General features: G+C 45.6%; 1 protein-coding gene across 1 annotated transcript; it reads right to left on the bottom strand.

Moving 5' to 3' along the window:
- Nucleotides 1-10,155: 10,155 nt before the first annotated feature.
- On the bottom strand, nt 10,156-15,908 carry LOC102667606 (uncharacterized). The gene is made up of 2 exons (XM_006589946.1): nt 15,626-15,908; nt 10,156-10,316 (listed from the first exon to the last, which is right to left on the bottom strand). Exons 1-2 carry the CDS (start codon nt 15,906-15,908, stop codon nt 10,156-10,158), a joined length of 444 nt encoding a protein of 147 aa, XP_006590009.1.
- Nucleotides 15,909-18,575: the final 2,667 nt, after the last annotated feature.

Here is an 18,575-nt window from a genome sequence, read left to right as displayed (position 1 = left end):
TTCTCTAAAGGCCAGGGCGTCCAGCCCTCTAAATGCAAAGACGTACAACCCTTTGAAGGCGAGCACGTGTAGCCCTCTAAAGGTGAGGACGTACAACCCTCTGAAGGTGAGGACATGTAGCCCTCTGAAGGGAAGGACATGCATCCCTCTAAAGGCAAGGACGTGCAGTCCTCTAAAGGTAAGGACGTGCAGTTCTCTAAAGGCGAGGACGTGCAGTCCTCTGAAGGCGAGGATGTGTAGTCCTCTAAAGGCGAGGACGTGTAGCCCTCTGATGGCGAGGACGTACAGCTCTGTGAAGGCAAGGACATCTAGCCTTCTAAACGCGAGGACGTGAAGCCCTCTGAAGGCAAGGATGTGCAGCCGTCTAAAGGTGAGGAAGTGTAGTCCTCTGAAGGCGAGGGCGTGCAGTACTCTGAAGGCGAGGACGTGCAGCCTTCTGAAGGTGAGAACGTGCAGTACTCTGAAGGCGAGGACGTGCAACCTTCTGAAGGTGAGGACATGCATCCCTCTAAAGGCGAGGACGTGCAGCCTTCTGAAGGCGAGGACGTGCAGCCCTTTAAAAGAGAGGAAGTGCAGTCCTCTAAAGGCGAGGATGTGTAGCCCTCTTTAGGCGAGGACGTGCAGCTTTCTGAAGGCGAGGAGGTACAACCCTATGAAGGCGAGAACGTGCAGCCCTCTAAAGTCGAGCACGTGTAGACCTCTGAAGGCGAGGACATGCAGTCCTCTGAATGCAAGGACTTGAAGTCCTCTGAAGGTGAGGACGTGTAGTCCTCTGAAGGCCAGGAGGTACAACCCTGTGAAGGTGAGGACGTGCAACCCTCTAAAGTCAAGGGGGTGTAGTCCTCTGAAAGCGAGGAAGTGCAACCCTCTAAAGGCGAGGACCTGATGTGCTCAAAAGGTGAGGACGTGTAGCCCTCTGAAGGCGAGGACGTGTAGCCTTCTAAAGGCAAGGACTTGCAGCCCTCTGATGGCGAGAACGTGTAGCCCTCTAAAGGCTAGGAGGTACAGCCCTGTGAAAGTGAGGACGTGCAACCCTCTAAAGTCGAGGAGGTGTAGTCCTCTGAAAGCGAGGACGTGCAGTCCTCTGATGGCGAGGACGTGCAGTCCTCTGATGGAGAGGAAGTGTAGCTCTCTGAAGGCCCGATCATGCAACCCTCTAAAGTCGAGGAGGTGTAGTCCTCTGAAAGCGAGGACGTGCAGTCCTCTGATGGCGAAGACGTACAGTCCTCTGATGGAGAGGACGTGTAGCCCTCTTAAGGCGAGGACGTGCAATCCTCTAAAAGCCAAGACGTGGAGTCCTCTGAAGGCGAGGATGTACAGTCCTCTGAGGGAGAGGACGTGTTGTCCTCTGGAAGCGAGGATGTGCAGTCCTCTGAAGGCGAAGGCGTGCTGCCCTCTGAAGGTGAGGACGTGCGGTCCTCTTAAGGTGAGAACATGCAGTCCTCTGAAGGCTAAAGGGTGTAGCCCTCTTAAGGCGAGGACGTGCTGCCCTCTGATGGTGAGGGCTTGGAGTCCTCTGAAAGTGAGGACATGCAGTCCTCTAAAGGCGAGGATGTGCAGTCCTCTGAAAGCATGGGTGTACAGCCCTCTGAAACCAAGGACGTGCAGTCCGTTGAAGGCCACGGCATGAAGCCTTCTAAAGGCGAGGACGTACAACCCTTTGAAGGCGAGGACCTATAATCTTCTGAAGGTGAGGACGTGTAGCTCTCTGAAGGCGAGGACGTACAACCCTTTGAAGGCGAGGATGTGTGGCCTTCTAAGGGCGAGGACTTGTAGTCCTCTAAAGGCAAGGACGTTCAGTCCTCTAAATGCGAGGGTGTGCAACCCTCTGAAGGCGAGGACATACAGTCCTTTAACAATGAGGACGTCGAGTCCTTTGAAGTCGAGGACATGTAGCCATCTGAAGGCGAGGATGTGCAGCCATATAAAGGCGAGGATGTGCAGCCTTCTGAAGGCAAGGATGTGCAGCCCACTAAAACAGAGGATGTGCAGTCCTCTTAAGGCGAGGACGTGTAGCCCTCTGAAGGCGAGGACGTGCAGTCCTCTTAAGGCAAGGACGTGTAGCCCTCTAAAGTCGAGGACATGCAGTCCACTAAAGGCGAGGACGTGTAGTCCTTTTAAGGCGAGGACGTGTAGCCTCTTAAGGCAAATATGTGCAGCCCTCTTAAGGTGAGGACGTGTAGCCCTCTAAAGTCGAGGACGTGCAGTCCTCTAATGGCGAGGACGTGCAGTTCTATGAAGGCGAGGACGTGCAGTCCTCTGAAGGAAATGATGTATAGCCCTATGAAAGCGAAGGCATGCAACCCTCTGAAGGCGAGGACGTGCAGTCCTCTTAAGGCGAGGACGAGTAGTCCTCTGAAGGCCAGAGCGTGCAGCCCTCTGATGGGGAGGATGTACATCCCTCTGAAAGCGTGGACCTATAGTCCTCTGAAGGCGAGGACGTGCAGCCCTCTGAAGGCCATGAGGTACAGCCCTATGAAAGCGAGAACTTCAGCCCTCTAAGGTCGAGGAGGTTTAGCCCTCTGAAGGCAAGGACGTGCAACCTTCTAAAGGCGAGGATGTACAACCATCTACAGGTGATGATGTGCAGCACAAAGCAGGAGAGGACGTGCAACCCTCTAAAAGCCATGACGTGCAGTCCTCTGAAGGCGAGGATGAGTAGCCCTCTTTAGGCGAGGACGTGCAATCCTCTAAAGGTTAGGACATGAAGTCCTCTATAGGTGAGGACGTGTAGCCCTCTGAAGGCGAAGACGTACAATGCTTTGAAGGCGAGGACGTGTAGCCTACTAAAGATGAGGACTTGCAGTCTTCTGAAGGCGAGGACGTGGAGCCCTCTTAAGGCGGGGGTGTGCAACCCTTTGAAGGCGAAGACGTGCAGTCCTCTGATGGTGAGGAAGTGCTACCGAGGACGTGTAGTCCTCTGAAGGCCAGGTCGTGTAGCCTTCAAAAGACGAGGATGTGCAGCCATCTACAGGCAAGGATGTGTACCCCACTGAAGCCGAGGACATGCAGCCCTCTAAAAGCCAAGACATGCAGTCCTCTGAAGGCGAGGATGTGTAGCTCTCTTAAGGCGAGGATGTGCAATCCTCTAAGGGTGAGGGCGTGCAGCCCTCTGAAGGCGAGGACGTACAACCCTCTAAAGGCGAGGACGTGTAGCCCTCTGAAGGCGAGGAAGTGTAGCCTTCTAAAGGCAAGGACTTGCAGCCCTCTGAAGGCAAAGACGTGCAGTCCTCAGAAGCCGAGGACGTGCAGACCTTTGAAGTCGAGGACGTGCAGTCCTCTGATTGAATGGGTGTGAAGCCCTCTGAATGCGAGGTCATGCAGCCCTTTGAAGACGAGGTCATACAGCCCTTTGAAGATGAGGACTCGCAGTCCTGTGAAGGCGAGGACGTGTAATCCTCTGAAGGCAAGGGTGTGTAGCCCTCTAAAAGCGAGGACGTGTTGTCCACTGGCGTGCAGCCCTCCGAAGGCCAGTATGTGCAGTCCGCTTAAGGCGAGGACGTGCAGTCCTCTGAAGGCCAGCGCATGCAGCCCTCTGAAGGCGAGGACCTAACACCCTCTGAAGGCGAGGTCCTCTGAAGGCGAAAACGTGTAGCCCTCTGAAGGCGAGGAGGTACAGCCCTATGAAGGCGAGGACGTGCAGCCCTCAAATGTCGAGGACATGTAGTCCTCCGAAGGCGAGGACGTGCATTCCTCTGAAGGCAAGGAGGTGTAGTCCTCTAAAGGAGAGGACGTGAAGCCCTCTGAAGGTGAGGAAGTGCAGTCCTCTGAAGGTGAGGACGTGCAGTCTCTAAAGGCGAGGAAGTGTAGTCCTTTGAAGGCGAGCACGTGCAATCCTTTGAAGGCAAGGGGGTGTAGCCCTCTTAAGGTGAGGACGTGCTGTCCTCTGAAGGTGAGGGCGAGGATGTGTAGTCCTTTGAAGGCCAGGGCGTGTAGCCCTCTTATGGTGAGGACGTACAACCCTCTGAAGGCGAGGACCTATAGTCCTTTGAAGGCGAGGACGTGTAGCCCTCTGAAGAAATGGAGGTACAACCCGATAAAGGAAAGGACGTGCAGCACTCTAAAGTCGTGAAGGTGTAGTCCTCCAATGCCGAGGACGTGCAGTCCTCTGAAGGCGAGGACGTGCAGTCCTCTGAAGGCAAGGACATGCAGTCCTCCGAAGGCGAGGACGTGAAGCCCTCTGAAGGCGAGGAATTCCAGTCCTCTGAAAGCGAGGACGTGCTGTCCTCTGAAGGCAAAGGCGTGCAGCCCTCAGAAGGCGAGAACGTGCAGTCCTCTTAAAGCGAGGATGTGCAGTCCTTTTAAGCCGAGGATGTGTAGCCCTCTTAAGGTGAGGACGTACAACCCTCTTAAGGCGAGGACGCGTAGCCCTCTAAACTCGAGGACGTGCAATCCTATGAAGGGGACGACGTGCAGTCCTCTAAAGGAAATAATGTATAGCCCTCTGAAAGCGAGGACGTGCTGTCCTCTAAACGCGAAGGCGTGTAGCCCTCTGAAAGCAAGGACGTGCAGTTTTCTGAAGGCCAGGGCGTGTAGCCCTCTGATGGCGAGGACATACAACCCACTAAAGGCGAGAACCTATAGTCCTCTGAAGGGGAGGACGTGTAGAGCTCTGAAGGCAAGGAGGTACAGCCCGATAAAGGCGAGGACGTGCAGCTTTCTAAAGTCGAGAAGGTGTAGTCCTCCAAACCCGAGGACCTGTAGTCCTCTTAAGGCAAGGACGTGCAGTCCTCTGAAGGCGAGGACATGCTATCCTCTGAAGGCGAGGACGTGAAGTCTTCTGAAGGTGAGGAATTGCAGTCCTCTAAATGTGAGGACGTGCTGTCCTCTGAAGGCGAAGGCGTGCAACCCTCTGAAGGCGAGGACTTGCAGTCCTCTTAAAGCGAAGATGTGCATTCCTCATAAGGCGAAGACGTGTAGCCCTCTTAAGGCGAGGACGTACAACCCTCTTAAGGCGAGGACGTTTAGCCCTCTAAAGTCAAGGACGTGCAGTCCTATGAAGGTGAGGACGTGTAGTCCTCTGAATGAAATGATGTATAGCCCTCTGAAAGGAAGGACATGTTGTCCTCTAAAGGCGAAGGTGTGCAGCCCTTTGAAGGCATGGACGTGCAGTCCTCTTAAGTTGAGGACGTGTAGCCCTCTGAAGGCGAGGACGTGCAGGCCTCTTAAGGCAAGGACGTGTAGCCCTCTAAAGTCGAGTATGTGCAGTCCACTAAAGGCGAGGACGTGTAATCCTCTTAAGGCGAGGACGTGTAGCCTCTTAAGGCAAATATGTGCAGCCCTCTTAATGCGAGGACGTGTCGCCCTCTAAAGTCGAGGACATGCAGTCCTCTGATGGCGAGGACGTGCAGTTCTATGAAGGCGAGGACGTGCAGTCCTCTGAAGGAAATGATGTATAGCCCTCTGAAAGCGAAGGCATGCAACCCTCTGAAGGCAAGGACGTGCAGTCCTCTTAAGGCGAGGACGAGTAGTCCTCTGAAGGCCAGAGCGTGCATCCCTCTGATGGGGAGGATGTACATTCCTCAGAAGGCGTGGACCTATAGTCCTCTGAAGGCGAGGACGTACAACCCTCTAAAGGCGAGGACCTGACGTGTAGCCCTTTGAAGGCGAGGACGTGTAACCTTCTAAAGGCAAGGACTTGCAGCCCTCTGAAGGCGAAGACGTGCAGTCCTCTGAAGGCGAGGACGTGCAGTCCTTTGAAGTCGAGGACGTGCAGTCCTCTGATTGAATGGGTGTGAAGCCCTCTGAAGGCGAGGTCATGCAGCCCTTTGAAGATGAGGACTCACAGTCCTGTGAAGGCGAGGACGTGTAATCCTCTGAAGGCAAGGGTGTGTAGCCCTCTGAAAGCGCGGACGTGCTGTCCACTAGCGTGCAGCCCTCCGAAGGCGAGTATGTGCAGTCCGCTTAAGGCGAGGATGTGCAGTCCTCTGAAGGCCAGCGCATGCAGCCCTTTGAAGGCGAGGACCTAACACCCTCTAAAGGCGAGGACCTATAGTCCTCTGAAGGCGAAAACGTGTAGCCCTCTGATGGCGAGGAGGTACAGCCCTATGAAGGCGAGGACGTGCAGCCCTCAAATGTCGAGGACGTGTAGTCCTCTGAAGGCGAGGACATGCATTCCTCTGAAGGCAAGGAAAACCCAACCTTGGCCCATGGGCTCAGAAATCTACCCTGAGGTTCATGAAAACCCTAGGGCCTCCTTCAACAGCTCTAGCCCAATCTTCTTGGAGCCTCTTGCTCATGGTTCTAGTGACTGGTCCCTTCCTAGGGAGGATTGCATCATCCCCTTCCCCTTGAAGAGGATTTGACCTCAAATCTGTTAGTTCCTCCTCCTCAATATTAACTCCACCTGCAAAAGGAATTAAATCAGAAATGTTAAAAGTGGTGCTGACTCCATACTCTTCCGGGAGGTCCAACCTATAGGCTCCTCTCCAAAACCTGAAAAGGTCCATCCCCTCTAGGGCTAAGCTTGGATTTCCTTTTAGTAGGGAATCTATCCTTCCTAAGATGGAGCCAAACCCAGTCACCCTCATTAAGAACTAGCTCTTTTCTTCCTCTATTGCCTTTAGTTGAATACACCTTTGTTTGGTTCTCTATTAGGTTCTTAACCCTCTCATGCAACTTCTTTACAAATTCTGACCTAGATTCCCCTTCTTTATGTATAAAAGAAGTGTCCAATGGGAGGGGAATGAGGTCTAACAGTGTTAGGGGATTGAACCCATAGACAATCTCAAAAAGGGACTGCTTGGTGGTTCTATGAACCCCCTTGTTGTAGGCAAATTCTACATGAGGAATATACTCATCCCAAGACTTATGGTTTCCTTTCAGTAGTGCCATTAAAAGGGTGGATAAAGACCTATTCACTATCTCTGTTTGCCCATCAGTTTGTGGATGACAAGTGGTAGAGAAAAGAAGTTTAGTTCCTAGCTTAGCCCATAAGGTTTTCCAGAAGTGGCTAAGGAACTTAGCATCTCTATTTGACACAATGGTCCTAGACAAACCATGGAGTCTCACAACTTCCTTGAAAAAGAGTTTTGAGATGTGGGAAGCATCATCCACCTTGTGGCATGGTATAAAGTGTGCCATCTTGCTAAACCTATCCACGACCACAAAGATAGAGCCTACACCTCTTTGGGTTCTAGGAAGCCCTAGGACAAAGTCCATACTAATGTCTACCCAAGGTGTAGATGGGATGGGTAAGGGTGTGTATAGCCCATGAGGCATCATCCAAGACTTGGCTTGTAAACAAGCCACACATCTAGTGCAATGCTTATGGACATCTTTCTTCATATGGGGCCAATAAAACTTTTCTTTGAGTAAAACAAGGGTCTTGTCTATCCCAAAGTGGCCCATGAGCCCACCCTCATGGCTCTCTACCCATTTTGCATGCCTCTTGTTTAACTTGCTTTGCCCTCTAATGTACTTTAGTGATTGATGATCACTATGAATGACAAATTCCTTGGAAACAAGGTAATGTTCCCAAGTTTGGAGGGCTCTTATTATGGGATAAAGCTCTTTATCATAGGTGGGATAATTGAGGGTGGCACTATGAAGTTTTTCACTAAAATAAGCAATAGGGTGCCCACCTTGTAACAATACAGCTCCAACTCCCACTCCAGAGGCATCACATTCTAGCTCAAAAGTTTTAGAAAAGTCAGGAAGAGCTAGAACAGGTGCCTTAGTAAGCTTTTCTTTGAGCAAAGCAAAGGCTTGCTCTTGTTTTTCACCCGAGGTAAATGCCACATTCTTCTTCACCAGCTCATTGAGAGGTGATGCAATTGTAGAGAAATTAGGAACGAACCTTCTACAGAAGCTTGCTAACCCATGGAAGTTCCTAATATCTTCCACACTTTTTGGGGTGGCCCATTCTTGTAGCCCTCTAAAGGTAAGGACGTGCAACCCTCTGAAGGCAAGGATGTGCAGCCCTCTAAAAGCGAGGATGTACAACCCTCTGAAGGTGAGGACTTATAGTCCTCTGAAGGCGAGGATGTGAAGCCCACTTAAGGCGAGGACGCGCAGCCCTCTGAAGGCGAGGACGTGTAGCCCTCTAAAAGTGAGGACGTGCAGTCATCTGGAGGGGTGGACGTGTAGCCCTTTTCAGGTCAGGACGTTCAGCCCTCTTCAGGCGAGGATGTGTAGTCCTCTAAAGTCGAGGACATGTAGTCCTCTAAACACGAGGACATGCAGTCCTCTGAAGGGGAGGATGTGCAGCCCTCTAAAGGCTAGGACGTGTAGTCCTCTGAAGGCGAGGACGTGCAGTCCTCTGACGGCGAGGATGTGAAGCCCTCTGAAGGCGAGGACGTGCAGTCCTCTAATAGCGAGGGTGTGCAGCCCTCTGAAGGCGAGGATGAATAGCCCTCTAAAGTCAAGGATTTTTAGTCCTCTGAAGGCGAGGACCTGTAGTCCTTTGAAGGCGAGGACGTGTAGCCCTTTGAAGGAGAGGACATGTAGCCCTCTAAAGTTGAGGATGTGTAGTCTTCTATATGCAATAGGTACTAGTACCCAAGGGTCCACCCTTATGAGAAAGCAATAGATTGACTCATCGAGAGGGCCGGTCATCCCAAATTCAAAAGATTGGACATTAGATGTAGTAAATCTATGCAGTTAACATGACTTTTAGGGATGCAGATTCATCCAACCTTTGTCTTAAAATTTGGTAAATGCAGACTTCATATGCTACAATGCAATGTAATGGAAATTTGTACAATGTTCATGACATTCTTTCCCTATTTTGTGATTTTTATTTGATTTTTGAAAGAGATGATAATTCATGCAACCTCATCCTATCTTTTGCAAATCTCTTTGGGAACTCCCTCAGAGTGTATGTCTTGTTTCATTTACTCACTTGACAATTTTGGAGTGACGGTGATGGAGCCGTTTAATCAATCCACTGAAATCCCAGGGTTTGTCACTCTTCTTTTTTTTTTTGTTTAAAAACATCAACGGGTGAGAACTTTTGACCTGCCCCTAGGTTCTCCTGAGGCTCATGCACGGAGCCCCTTATTTCCCCAGTGTAGGGCTTTGAGGTATCAATCGTTGTCTTTCGTCATGACCTTGTAGCAGGGAACCTATTGGGTGAGAATTTCTGATCTGCCCCTAGGTTCGCTTGAGGTTTATGCATGGTACCTTTCATTGCCCCAGTGTAGGGCTCTGAGGTATCCATAGTTGTCTAGTTTTCACAACCTTGTAGCAAGGAGGAATGAAAGAAGCGGCTGATTCTCAAAAAGGATTTTCAAGGACGAGAAATAGTTGAAGGATTTTTCAGTTAACGGATTAAGTCAAATGACTCCTATTCTTGTAACTCATTTCTCTCTCAAAAAGACAAACTTTCAGGAATGATAAAATGAGGTCACATGAATGTCTATATTTTTACTTGAAAACATAGTCAATCAAATGCTTTTTTCTTTTTCTTTTTGAACTTTTCTGCTTTACTCGTTGTTTACGGCATCCTCACCAAATATGTAGCACGAGTAATTTTTGATTGAACGATCTTGGAAGTTCAAACTCAGGAGCACAGGTCGCTTGAGCAAACAAACCAATGGCTTGCACCTACATTCCAGTGGAAGCAAAAATGTAATTACGAGAGGATAAGGGACAAAGATGTCAAATTTATCCATTTTATTTAGCATTGTAATTGTGGTTTACAATAATGGCATAAACTTGAAAATCCTTATGAGTCATTAGAGACATCTAACAACAACTTTCAAAATTGCCGCATGTGTGGTGTTGCTTGTCAATGTTAGGATTCAATAGCGATTCTCCTCAAATTTCAGCCAACCCGCCTCAATTAGACTTTGCACCTTACACTTCAAGGTCATACAGTGCTCAATGGAATGTCCCGGAACTCCTCCTTGATATGCACATGTTGCATTCGAGTTGTATCCTCGGAAAAAATGGAGGTTGAGGAACCCTGGCAGGGGTTATGGCTAGCATTGCATTATCAAGTAGATATGGGAGCAAGTTAGCATATGACACCGGAATTTGGGGTGAATCCTACAGGCTTTTTTCTACAAAATTCCTTTTGGGTTTGTGCTATAGGTGGTGTTTAGGCATTGGGCGTGTGGTGAGCAGGCAGGCCTTGTGGCTGATTTGGGGATGGCTTTTGTAGATGATTAGGTGAGAGGGACTGTTATTGGCTGAGTAATGACATTGTTGGGCTTATGGGAAATTTGACCGTGTAGGAATGGCAGACATAGCAATGGTTTCTCCCTCATTCTCATCCTCTTCATTTGCCCCAGTTTTTGCATTCATCAAAGCTGGATGAACATATTTGCCTCTTTCTAGAACCACTTTGATCCTTTCGCCGATGAACACCAAATCTGCAAAGCTTGAAGGTGTGTAACCCACCATTTTTCCATAGAAGGGTTGTGGTTGGGGGTGAAATTGAGGCCCCTCCAAAGTGTTTTGCAGGGGTATACCACCAACTACTTGCCCTTCAGTGGCATATCCGAGGCAAGGCTCGAAGTCGGCTAGATTGTGGTGGGGAATTTCATGTGTCTCCCCCATAGGTTGAGAGACATGTGCATGATTAGATTGAGGTTGTTGGCTCTCAATGAGTATGGGAGTGGAGTTATTGACATTCTCACTAGGATATGCCCCCATTTGGCCAATGTAATTAACATTATTTCCTAGTTTCATGTTTACTCATGCATGTTAGATGCAGATGCATGGTGATGAAATGACTTATGCAAAATGCAATGCATGAAATGATAAGTGACAAATGCAGGAACGATATGTCCATTACGATGCCATGAAGAGATGCTTATGCGATGCATGATATGAATGCATTTATAGACACGAGAGCCCGGAAAACTACCTCTTTTTACTTGCGCATTTAGGGGCGCAGTGCCCCATGTGTGCAGTTAAGAAGGTGATAAGGACCTTCCGGCTTCCCGTGACAAAAGACGAGACCAACATACAACGCGTGTGTGACGACATGATGCAGATGCGCAAAAGCGCAACAGGGAGATGTACACAGCATGGCAATATCCACAAATAATCATACAACAAAGGCGTATATGACATTTAGGTTATATGCATGGCAGTGTTTAAAAGACACGCATCGTGTTCGCTTTGTGCCCCTATTTTAGGAACCTAGACGGGAGAATCTAAGAGGCTTTTAGTGATAATTCCCAAGGTGGTTGTATCTCCCTAAATGGTTTCTAGAGATATTATTCCCTTGATATCAACATTGTGGCGGTAGGGACTACTAGCGACAATATATCATAAAAGAGAAAAACTCTAGATGAGGTTTCACTGTCATCAAGCAAGTCGGAGACTTAGCATGACCACAAATTCACCTCCACTTCCTATGTTCCCATGGACCCGGGTGTAGGGCCTAGTATCTCAATGTGTGTGTGAAGTGTAGGTGTCATTTGTGTGAAGAATAACGGTATTTCCTACTATGAATGTAATTAATAAACAAACACACCAAACAGAACCACATAGCAAAGGTTATGCACAAATATGGACAAAAACCAAAGATAAAAGGGAAGGGAGAACATAAATAAAGAAGAAGTCATGATGAGATGCTACACACTGATTGATTGGCCTAACTATCTAAAAAATAGTCCTCAGTGGAGTCGCCAACTGTTGCGACCTACCCTTCAGCGAGAGGGCGACGCGAATGCTCACGGGTGCGTCTTCCAAGGGAGGAAGGCACGCGGAGTCGCCACCAACGTTTATTCAAGGAAAACGTCAGAAAAACCGGAATGTGTGGTCTATGAACTTTAATCGTGAAAGGTTCAGGAGTTGTTTTTACGCATGGGGAAGGTATTAGCACCCCACGCGTCTGTCACAAAGGACGACAACCTTCAATCAAGTGTGCAAATATGACTTCAAAACTACGTATTTTCCCCCTTTTTTATGTTTTCTTGCTTTTTATAGGCCTTTTTGTATTTTTTATCTTTTTGTGGTCGACAAGGGTGTTTCCCTCGCTCCTACGTATTCCTCAATTGTGATGAGGAAATCAAACATACGTAATTCTTTCAGAACTAAACGTTGGTTAAGTTATTTTTATCCTTTTTTTGCAAGATATATTTTAACCGAACAAAAGTCGTTCAAGGCATTGGAACTTTAAACGATCTTTTGATTTTTGAAAAGGAGAGAAACGTTAAGCCATTGGACCATTAACGATCTCTTTGTTTTGAAAGGGGAGAAACGTTAAGGCGTTGGACCATTAACGATCTCTTGGTTTTTGAAAGGAGAGAAACTTTAAGGTGTTGGACCATTAACAATCTCTTGGGGGTGGTTGACAAAAGTGGGGCTTTTGATCCTACGTATCCTCAATTGCGATGAGGAAGTCAGACCTGCATAGTTCTTGAGAAGTGGCAAAGTTTATGTGTTGATTTTATGCTTTTGAATGGCCCATGCTAACCGATAAAAGTAAAGAGGACCGTTTAAGGCGTTGGACCTTAAAATGATTTTAAGTGACTTTTTGCGGACAAAGCATGGTTTGTGAGTTGATTTTAGCCTTATTTTCACTTTGGTTATTAGTCAATTCATTCAAGGAAACTTTCAAAGAAAAACATCCGATTGATTTTTTTGATTACTTTATCAAAAGATATTTTGATTATTTTATTATTATTTTCAAAGATATTTTGATTATTTCATTATTAATATTTTTTAGATATTTTGATTATTTTATTATTATTTTTCTTTTTTTGATTTAACCGAGGTTACAACGTGAACGATCAGTTGAATTTTATTTTAACAGTGATTGAACGAGATTACAACACAAATTATCGGTTGAAATTCATTTTATCAATTATTAAACGAGATAACGGCTTAAATAAATGGTTGAAAGCTCGTTAAAAGCGGAGGAAAAGAATACCGAAAGTAAACGAGATGAAGAATGAAAGAAAACAAAACAAGAATGAATTAAAAGCCTCGAATTTGAAAACTTACCAGTTGAAGACCGAAGAACGAGTCAAGAACAGAAGAAGAATGATGAATAACAGCGAAGAACTTCCACGGAATCGCTCATGGAAACGTCTCGGAAGTGTTACGGAAGTACCTTGGCTTGGATTTTTTTCCTTCTTTCTGTTCTCCTCACTAATTTCAAGTGAAAACTTAGTGCAAAAATTGTTGGATCCTTAAACTCAGCCCCCTTCCCCTATTTATAGGAGAAAAGGGGAGGTGGTTGCCGCCCAGAGGCTTCTTGAGGAAGATTCTTGAGCGCACCCCCAATTGATAAGTTCACCCCCCTTCAGGATTGCTTACTGATTAAGTTTCCTAAGCGCACCCTCCAATTGATTAGTTCACCCCCACCTTCAGTGTTATAGATGAAGTTTCCTGAGCACACCCCCCGTGTTTGATAAGTTCATCCCCGCTTTTGTGTTTTTGGCTGTTTTCTTTCTGAAACCTCATGGATTTCACGGTGATGAGTGTTAAGTTTTCCAAAATGGGGCTTGACAGTCTATTTACACCCCAGTTTTACTAAACACACCCCCATTTTTTGCATTTTTTACTATTTCTTTTCCGGAACGTCTCAGAACTTTACGAATTCCATGGGGATGGGTCTCAAGTGTTTGGAAGTGGTCAAACGAGGTCCGCATCCTCGCAAATGATGCTCCCCAGATGAAATTAGGGTATGGCACTATCTACTCCATTTTGAATGGCATTGTTTTTGCTATATATCCACATTTTATTCACATATATGTACATACGCTTGAGAGGCAACTTCATGATATATATTCACACACATATACATTCATTTGAAAGGCAATTTTCATACTACCTATTCACATTTTTGAAAGGCAATTTCATGTCATATATTCATATTTTGATAAGCTTTTTTCGTGCTATATTCAACATACATGCACACTTGCAAAGCACTTGGCTACCTATTCTATATACATATGTACATGGTGAACAACATTTTCACACCATCTAGGTATATGCATACATGTACATGGTGCAAAATACTTTCACACCATCTAAGTGCAAAGAAATCATCATGATGCAACCCAAACCAAGTGTTGGTCTATAGGGGAAACCTTACCAACATGCTCTCATTTTCATGACTTCTTGCATTCAAAACCAAAAGGCTTGGGTTCCTAGGCCTAAGTCACATTTTGGCACTTATTCTAGCTCCTATGAAACTGTCCACAAACTCAAAATGGCAATCACATGTGTACCAATTCGTTCCATAGGCTAAGTTTGGCAAAATCACATGCAAATGCCATTGAGGCATTTCACCGAACACTTGGTGGGCGCATGTTTAGACATGAACAAATGGGTAATGGGGACAATGTGCCATGCCCATTCATTTCAAAATCAAAGATAGGCCTATGGCCATTCCCTATAACCCCCCAATTTAACAAATCAAACATGAATTCAAGCATGAATTGCTTCACAAAATTTTCCAAACAGAGACAATTTAGAGCACCAAAATACATCAATGGAGAGCCAAAGAATCAAGGGACAATGCACTTACTTGTAGGGATGAACCAAAACATGAAAAGGAAAGAAAAAACTCAACAATGGAGCCTTGGGGCTGCTAGAACCAAGCTTTTCCGTAGCTGCTGCATTTTTTGAATGTGGGGGAAGATATTGGGGTGAAGAAAGCTTCACCCTGCCCCTTTTTAAGCTTTTTGGTGCAGGCATGCTCGCCCAGGCGAGCTAACTCTGGCCATTTTTTGTTTTGCAAAATTTTAAATATCCCCTTGTTATGCTTGTATATTTTCTTAATTCATAGGATTGCAAATAAACTAGGCATATTCAAATATAACTTTAAGAAAATAGACGAATAAATAAAAAAGCAGAAATTTTAAAGGTACTAGGCTGCCTCCTAGTAGTGCTTCTTTACCGTCTTGAGCCGAACGCGGGATGATAGTTAATTGGTCGCAGGCCTAGCACCTGCTCATACCTGCCCCTAAGCTTTGAATAAAGGAAATGGCATCATGCAGTAAAATGTGAAACAACACCACAACATACCGATATCACCTTTCACTTACCTTTGTCTTGATTTGGGTGTGACATTGGTCACTACTCAAAATGAACCTTCATTTATCCCCCAATTTGCAAGATGACAAGATGCAAAATGCATGCATGCTTATGATTAGGTAGTTTAAGTGCAACAAATAAACAATTGTTATTATGCTCAATTTTACTTAAACGCTTATGGCACCCCATTGATGGAGCCAAATGGCTCCGGATTCAAGATCAAGAGTGTGTACTCTAAAGATGTAAAAAGACACAACACAAGAAGTTGAAATGCAAATCATCAATCCAATGTTTATTAATGTTGCGATCATGGTTTACAAAGGATTGGAAGACTTTGGAGATTCCAATGAGTCTTTGGAGAACAATCATGCATTGAACCCTCGAGCTGCCCCAAGTATTTAAGCATAATATCGTTTGATGATATCGAAATTCATGAGCGAAAGCAACTCTTCCTCGTTCATGCTAGCAAGCATCAATGCTCCTCCCGAGAATGCTTTCTTCACAACAAAATGTCCTTCATAATTTGGAGCCCATTTTCCCCTATGGTCTCTCTGAGCTTGGGATACTTTCTTCAAGATGAGATCCCCTTCATTGAACTTGCATGGGCGTACCTTCTTGTCGAAAGCGTTCTTCACTGAGCTTTGATACAACTATCCATGGCTCATTGCGGTCAATATTTTACCTTCTATGAGGTTCAGTTGATCAAAGCATGCCTGGGCCCACTCCGACTCTTTCAACCCTGACTCGACCAAAATTCTTAAAGAGGGGACCTCTACTTCAAATGGCAACATAGCCTCCATTCCATATACCAAGGAGAACGGAGTTGCCCCAGTTGATGTGCGCACCGAGGTTCGATAACCATGTAGCGCGAAAGGGAGCATCTCATGCCAATCCCTGTATGACACGGTCATTTTCTGAACTATCTTCTTGATGTTCTTATTAGCAACCTCAACTTCCCCATTCATCTTGGGCCTATAAGGTGTGGAAATATGGTGTTGGATCTTGAAATCCTCACACATCTCTTTCATCATTTTGTTATTCAGATTGGTGGCATTGTCGATGATAATCTTCCTGGGCAACCCATACCAACAGATTATCTCTTTCTTGATGAACTTGACACCACACTCCTTGTCACACTAGCGTATGAAGCGGCTTCAACCCATTTGATGAAGTAGTCAATCGCAACCAAAATGAAGTGATGTCCGTTCGAAGCCTTGGGCTCAATAGCCCCAATCACATATATTTCCCACATGGAGAATGGCTAAGGTGCTGCCAAGACATTCAAAGGCACGGGTGGAGCATTGACATTATTCGCGAATGCCTGACACTTATGGCATTTTCTCACATGGATACAACAATCGTTTTCCATGGTGAGCCAGTAATACCCTGCCCTCAGGATCTTTCTGGCCATAGCATTCCCGTTGGCATGCATTCCAAAGGAACCCTCATGAACTTCCACCAACATCTGCTCAGCTTCCTTAGCATCCACACATCAGAGCAAAACTATGTCATGGTTCCTCTTGTACAGAATGCTTCCACTCAGGAAGAACCCAGCTGCTAACCTTCTCAATGTTCTCTTGTCATTTTCGGAATATGGGTACTCCTTGTCTTCGATGTATCGCTTGATGTCTAACACGCAGTAATGTGCGGGCTTGCCGCGACATCTGAACTTGATGTACGATAAGTCCCCATGCGGGGTCAGCTAAAACATGGATGCCAAAGTGGAAAGCGCATCGGCCATTTGATTCTCCTCTCAGGGAATATGGTGGAAGGATATGTCATCAAAGAACTCTATCAGCTTCTTGGTGTAGGCCTGGTAGGGTATTAGCTTATGATCCCTAGTCTCCCATACGCCTCTCAACTGGTGAATTACCAAGCTGAGTCTCCATATAATTTGAGCAATTTGACCTTGAAGTCGATTGCTGCTTCAATCCCACGGGCGCAAGCCTCATACTCGACCATGTTGTTTGTGCAGTCAAAGCCCAACCAAGTCGTGAAGGGTATGCATTGATCGTCGGGGGTAAGTGATGAGGACATGACCAAGAGCAAAGGCAAGGATCCACTTGAAGGACTTGGAGGACCTATGACAAGGGTTAGAGCAAGGAAAGCAAAGGAAGCTATTCAACAAGTTTTGTCCATACTATTTGAATACAAGCCCAAGTTTCAACGAGAAAAGTCCAAGGTTGTGAGTTGTATCATGGCCCAAATGGAGGAGGACTAAATGGCGCCACTTCGTCTCAATTTTAGAGTGTTTAGTTTGTCTAAATACTAGCCAGATCCATGTAAAGTTGGCTGACCAAAAATATGTTTTGGGTTAATCAACTAAAGGGGCTTTAGTTTGGTTTAGTTCAAGTTGTAATAAGGGCCCAATTGGCAGCTTAGGCATCAGCCTTTGGGAGACCAAATGGTGATTGGCTTGATGGCTTTTGGAGTGACTTTTGGTTGCCACAATTTTAGTTACACTTAGCCATTAAGTTCTTTCATTCCCTACATTAATGGCTCATTACTAAATTTAAGTGGATTGAAATTTTCTTTAATGAAGCATATGCAAAATCTGATGGTAAAGCTTCTTTATAAGCTGAACCATTTTATAAAAACAAGTTGAGTTTTATTCAGAAAAATTAGAGTTTATCTCTTTTATCTTAGTGAGAGAGATTCTCCTAAGTTCTTGAGTGATTCAAGAATACCCTGGCTATATCAAAGGACTTTCACATCCTTTGTGTGTTGCCCTCGCTGGAAAGAGTGATTATTTCATTCCACCATTTCATCTTCAACCTTGTTCTTTCAAACCACAATTCCAGAAAATCCAATTTTGCCCAAAATTATCTCGTGACCATAACTCTCATTTTAATCGCTCAAATTAAGTGATTCTTGAGCCTAAATTGAAATTCAAAACGAGAGCTTTCACCTCGTTTTGGAATCACCTCATTTGGAGCCCTGTAGCTTGAGTTATAGCCATTTCTATATTTCTGTCCAGTCACCACTTAACCTACGTTTTAACCATCTCATTCATCCATTTTATGCCAAGATTCACCTTATTAAGTCCCAGGAAATTAGCCACTGTCAAACCCTTGAATCTTTCCAATTTCCTATCCTTTTCTTAGTCAATTTTCTTAATTTTCCAACAAGGTTTAATCCTAGACGATCCTAAGTCAGCCCTTGTGCAATGAGGGTTCATATCATTTGGTTATCAGAGCTTCGGTTCTAGGATCAACACTTCCTTTGTTGGAAATATTGGGTAACATCCTTCTTTATTTTCTTTGCCATCTATATTACCTTCTTGTTCATGTTCTTTTTTCTCTTTTAGGCTGAACCATGGCAAAGGTTAAGCCTTTTGATCTCTTTGTTATATATATATATATATAAAGCAAAAATTCGTATAAGCAAATTTTTTTAAAAAAAAAAAAAAATTGGGCTGAATGGTTCATGCTTGAAGAACTTAAAAAAAAATATATCTTTAAGGAAATATATTGGTTGTATGAAGGATTGTTACTTGAATTCCTAAATTCTGAATTTTATTTCCTTAAATTGTGCCTAAAAACATTGTTAGCCTTTTTCTTGGTTAACCTTTTCCTTGTCTCTATAGCCTTACCTTACACATATTGGTGAATTGTTCTTTGTTGTGGCCATAA

Source organism: Glycine max, chromosome 10, assembly GCF_000004515.6.
Source record: "Glycine max cultivar Williams 82 chromosome 10, Glycine_max_v4.0, whole genome shotgun sequence".
Taxonomy (NCBI): domain Eukaryota; kingdom Viridiplantae; phylum Streptophyta; class Magnoliopsida; order Fabales; family Fabaceae; genus Glycine; species Glycine max.
Note: the sequence above shows the minus strand (reverse complement) of the source record. Positions and strands in the feature narration are given on the sequence as shown.

Coding starts and splice junctions, on each gene's coding strand:
- LOC102667606 (XM_006589946.1), bottom strand. CDS start 15,908: ATGAATGGGGAAGTTGAGGTTGCTAATAAGAACATCAAGAAGATAGTT. Junction 10,317..15,625: donor TCAACTGAACCTCATAGAAG/GTAAAATATTGA, acceptor CAAGCTTTGCAG/ATTTGGTGTTCATCGGCGAA.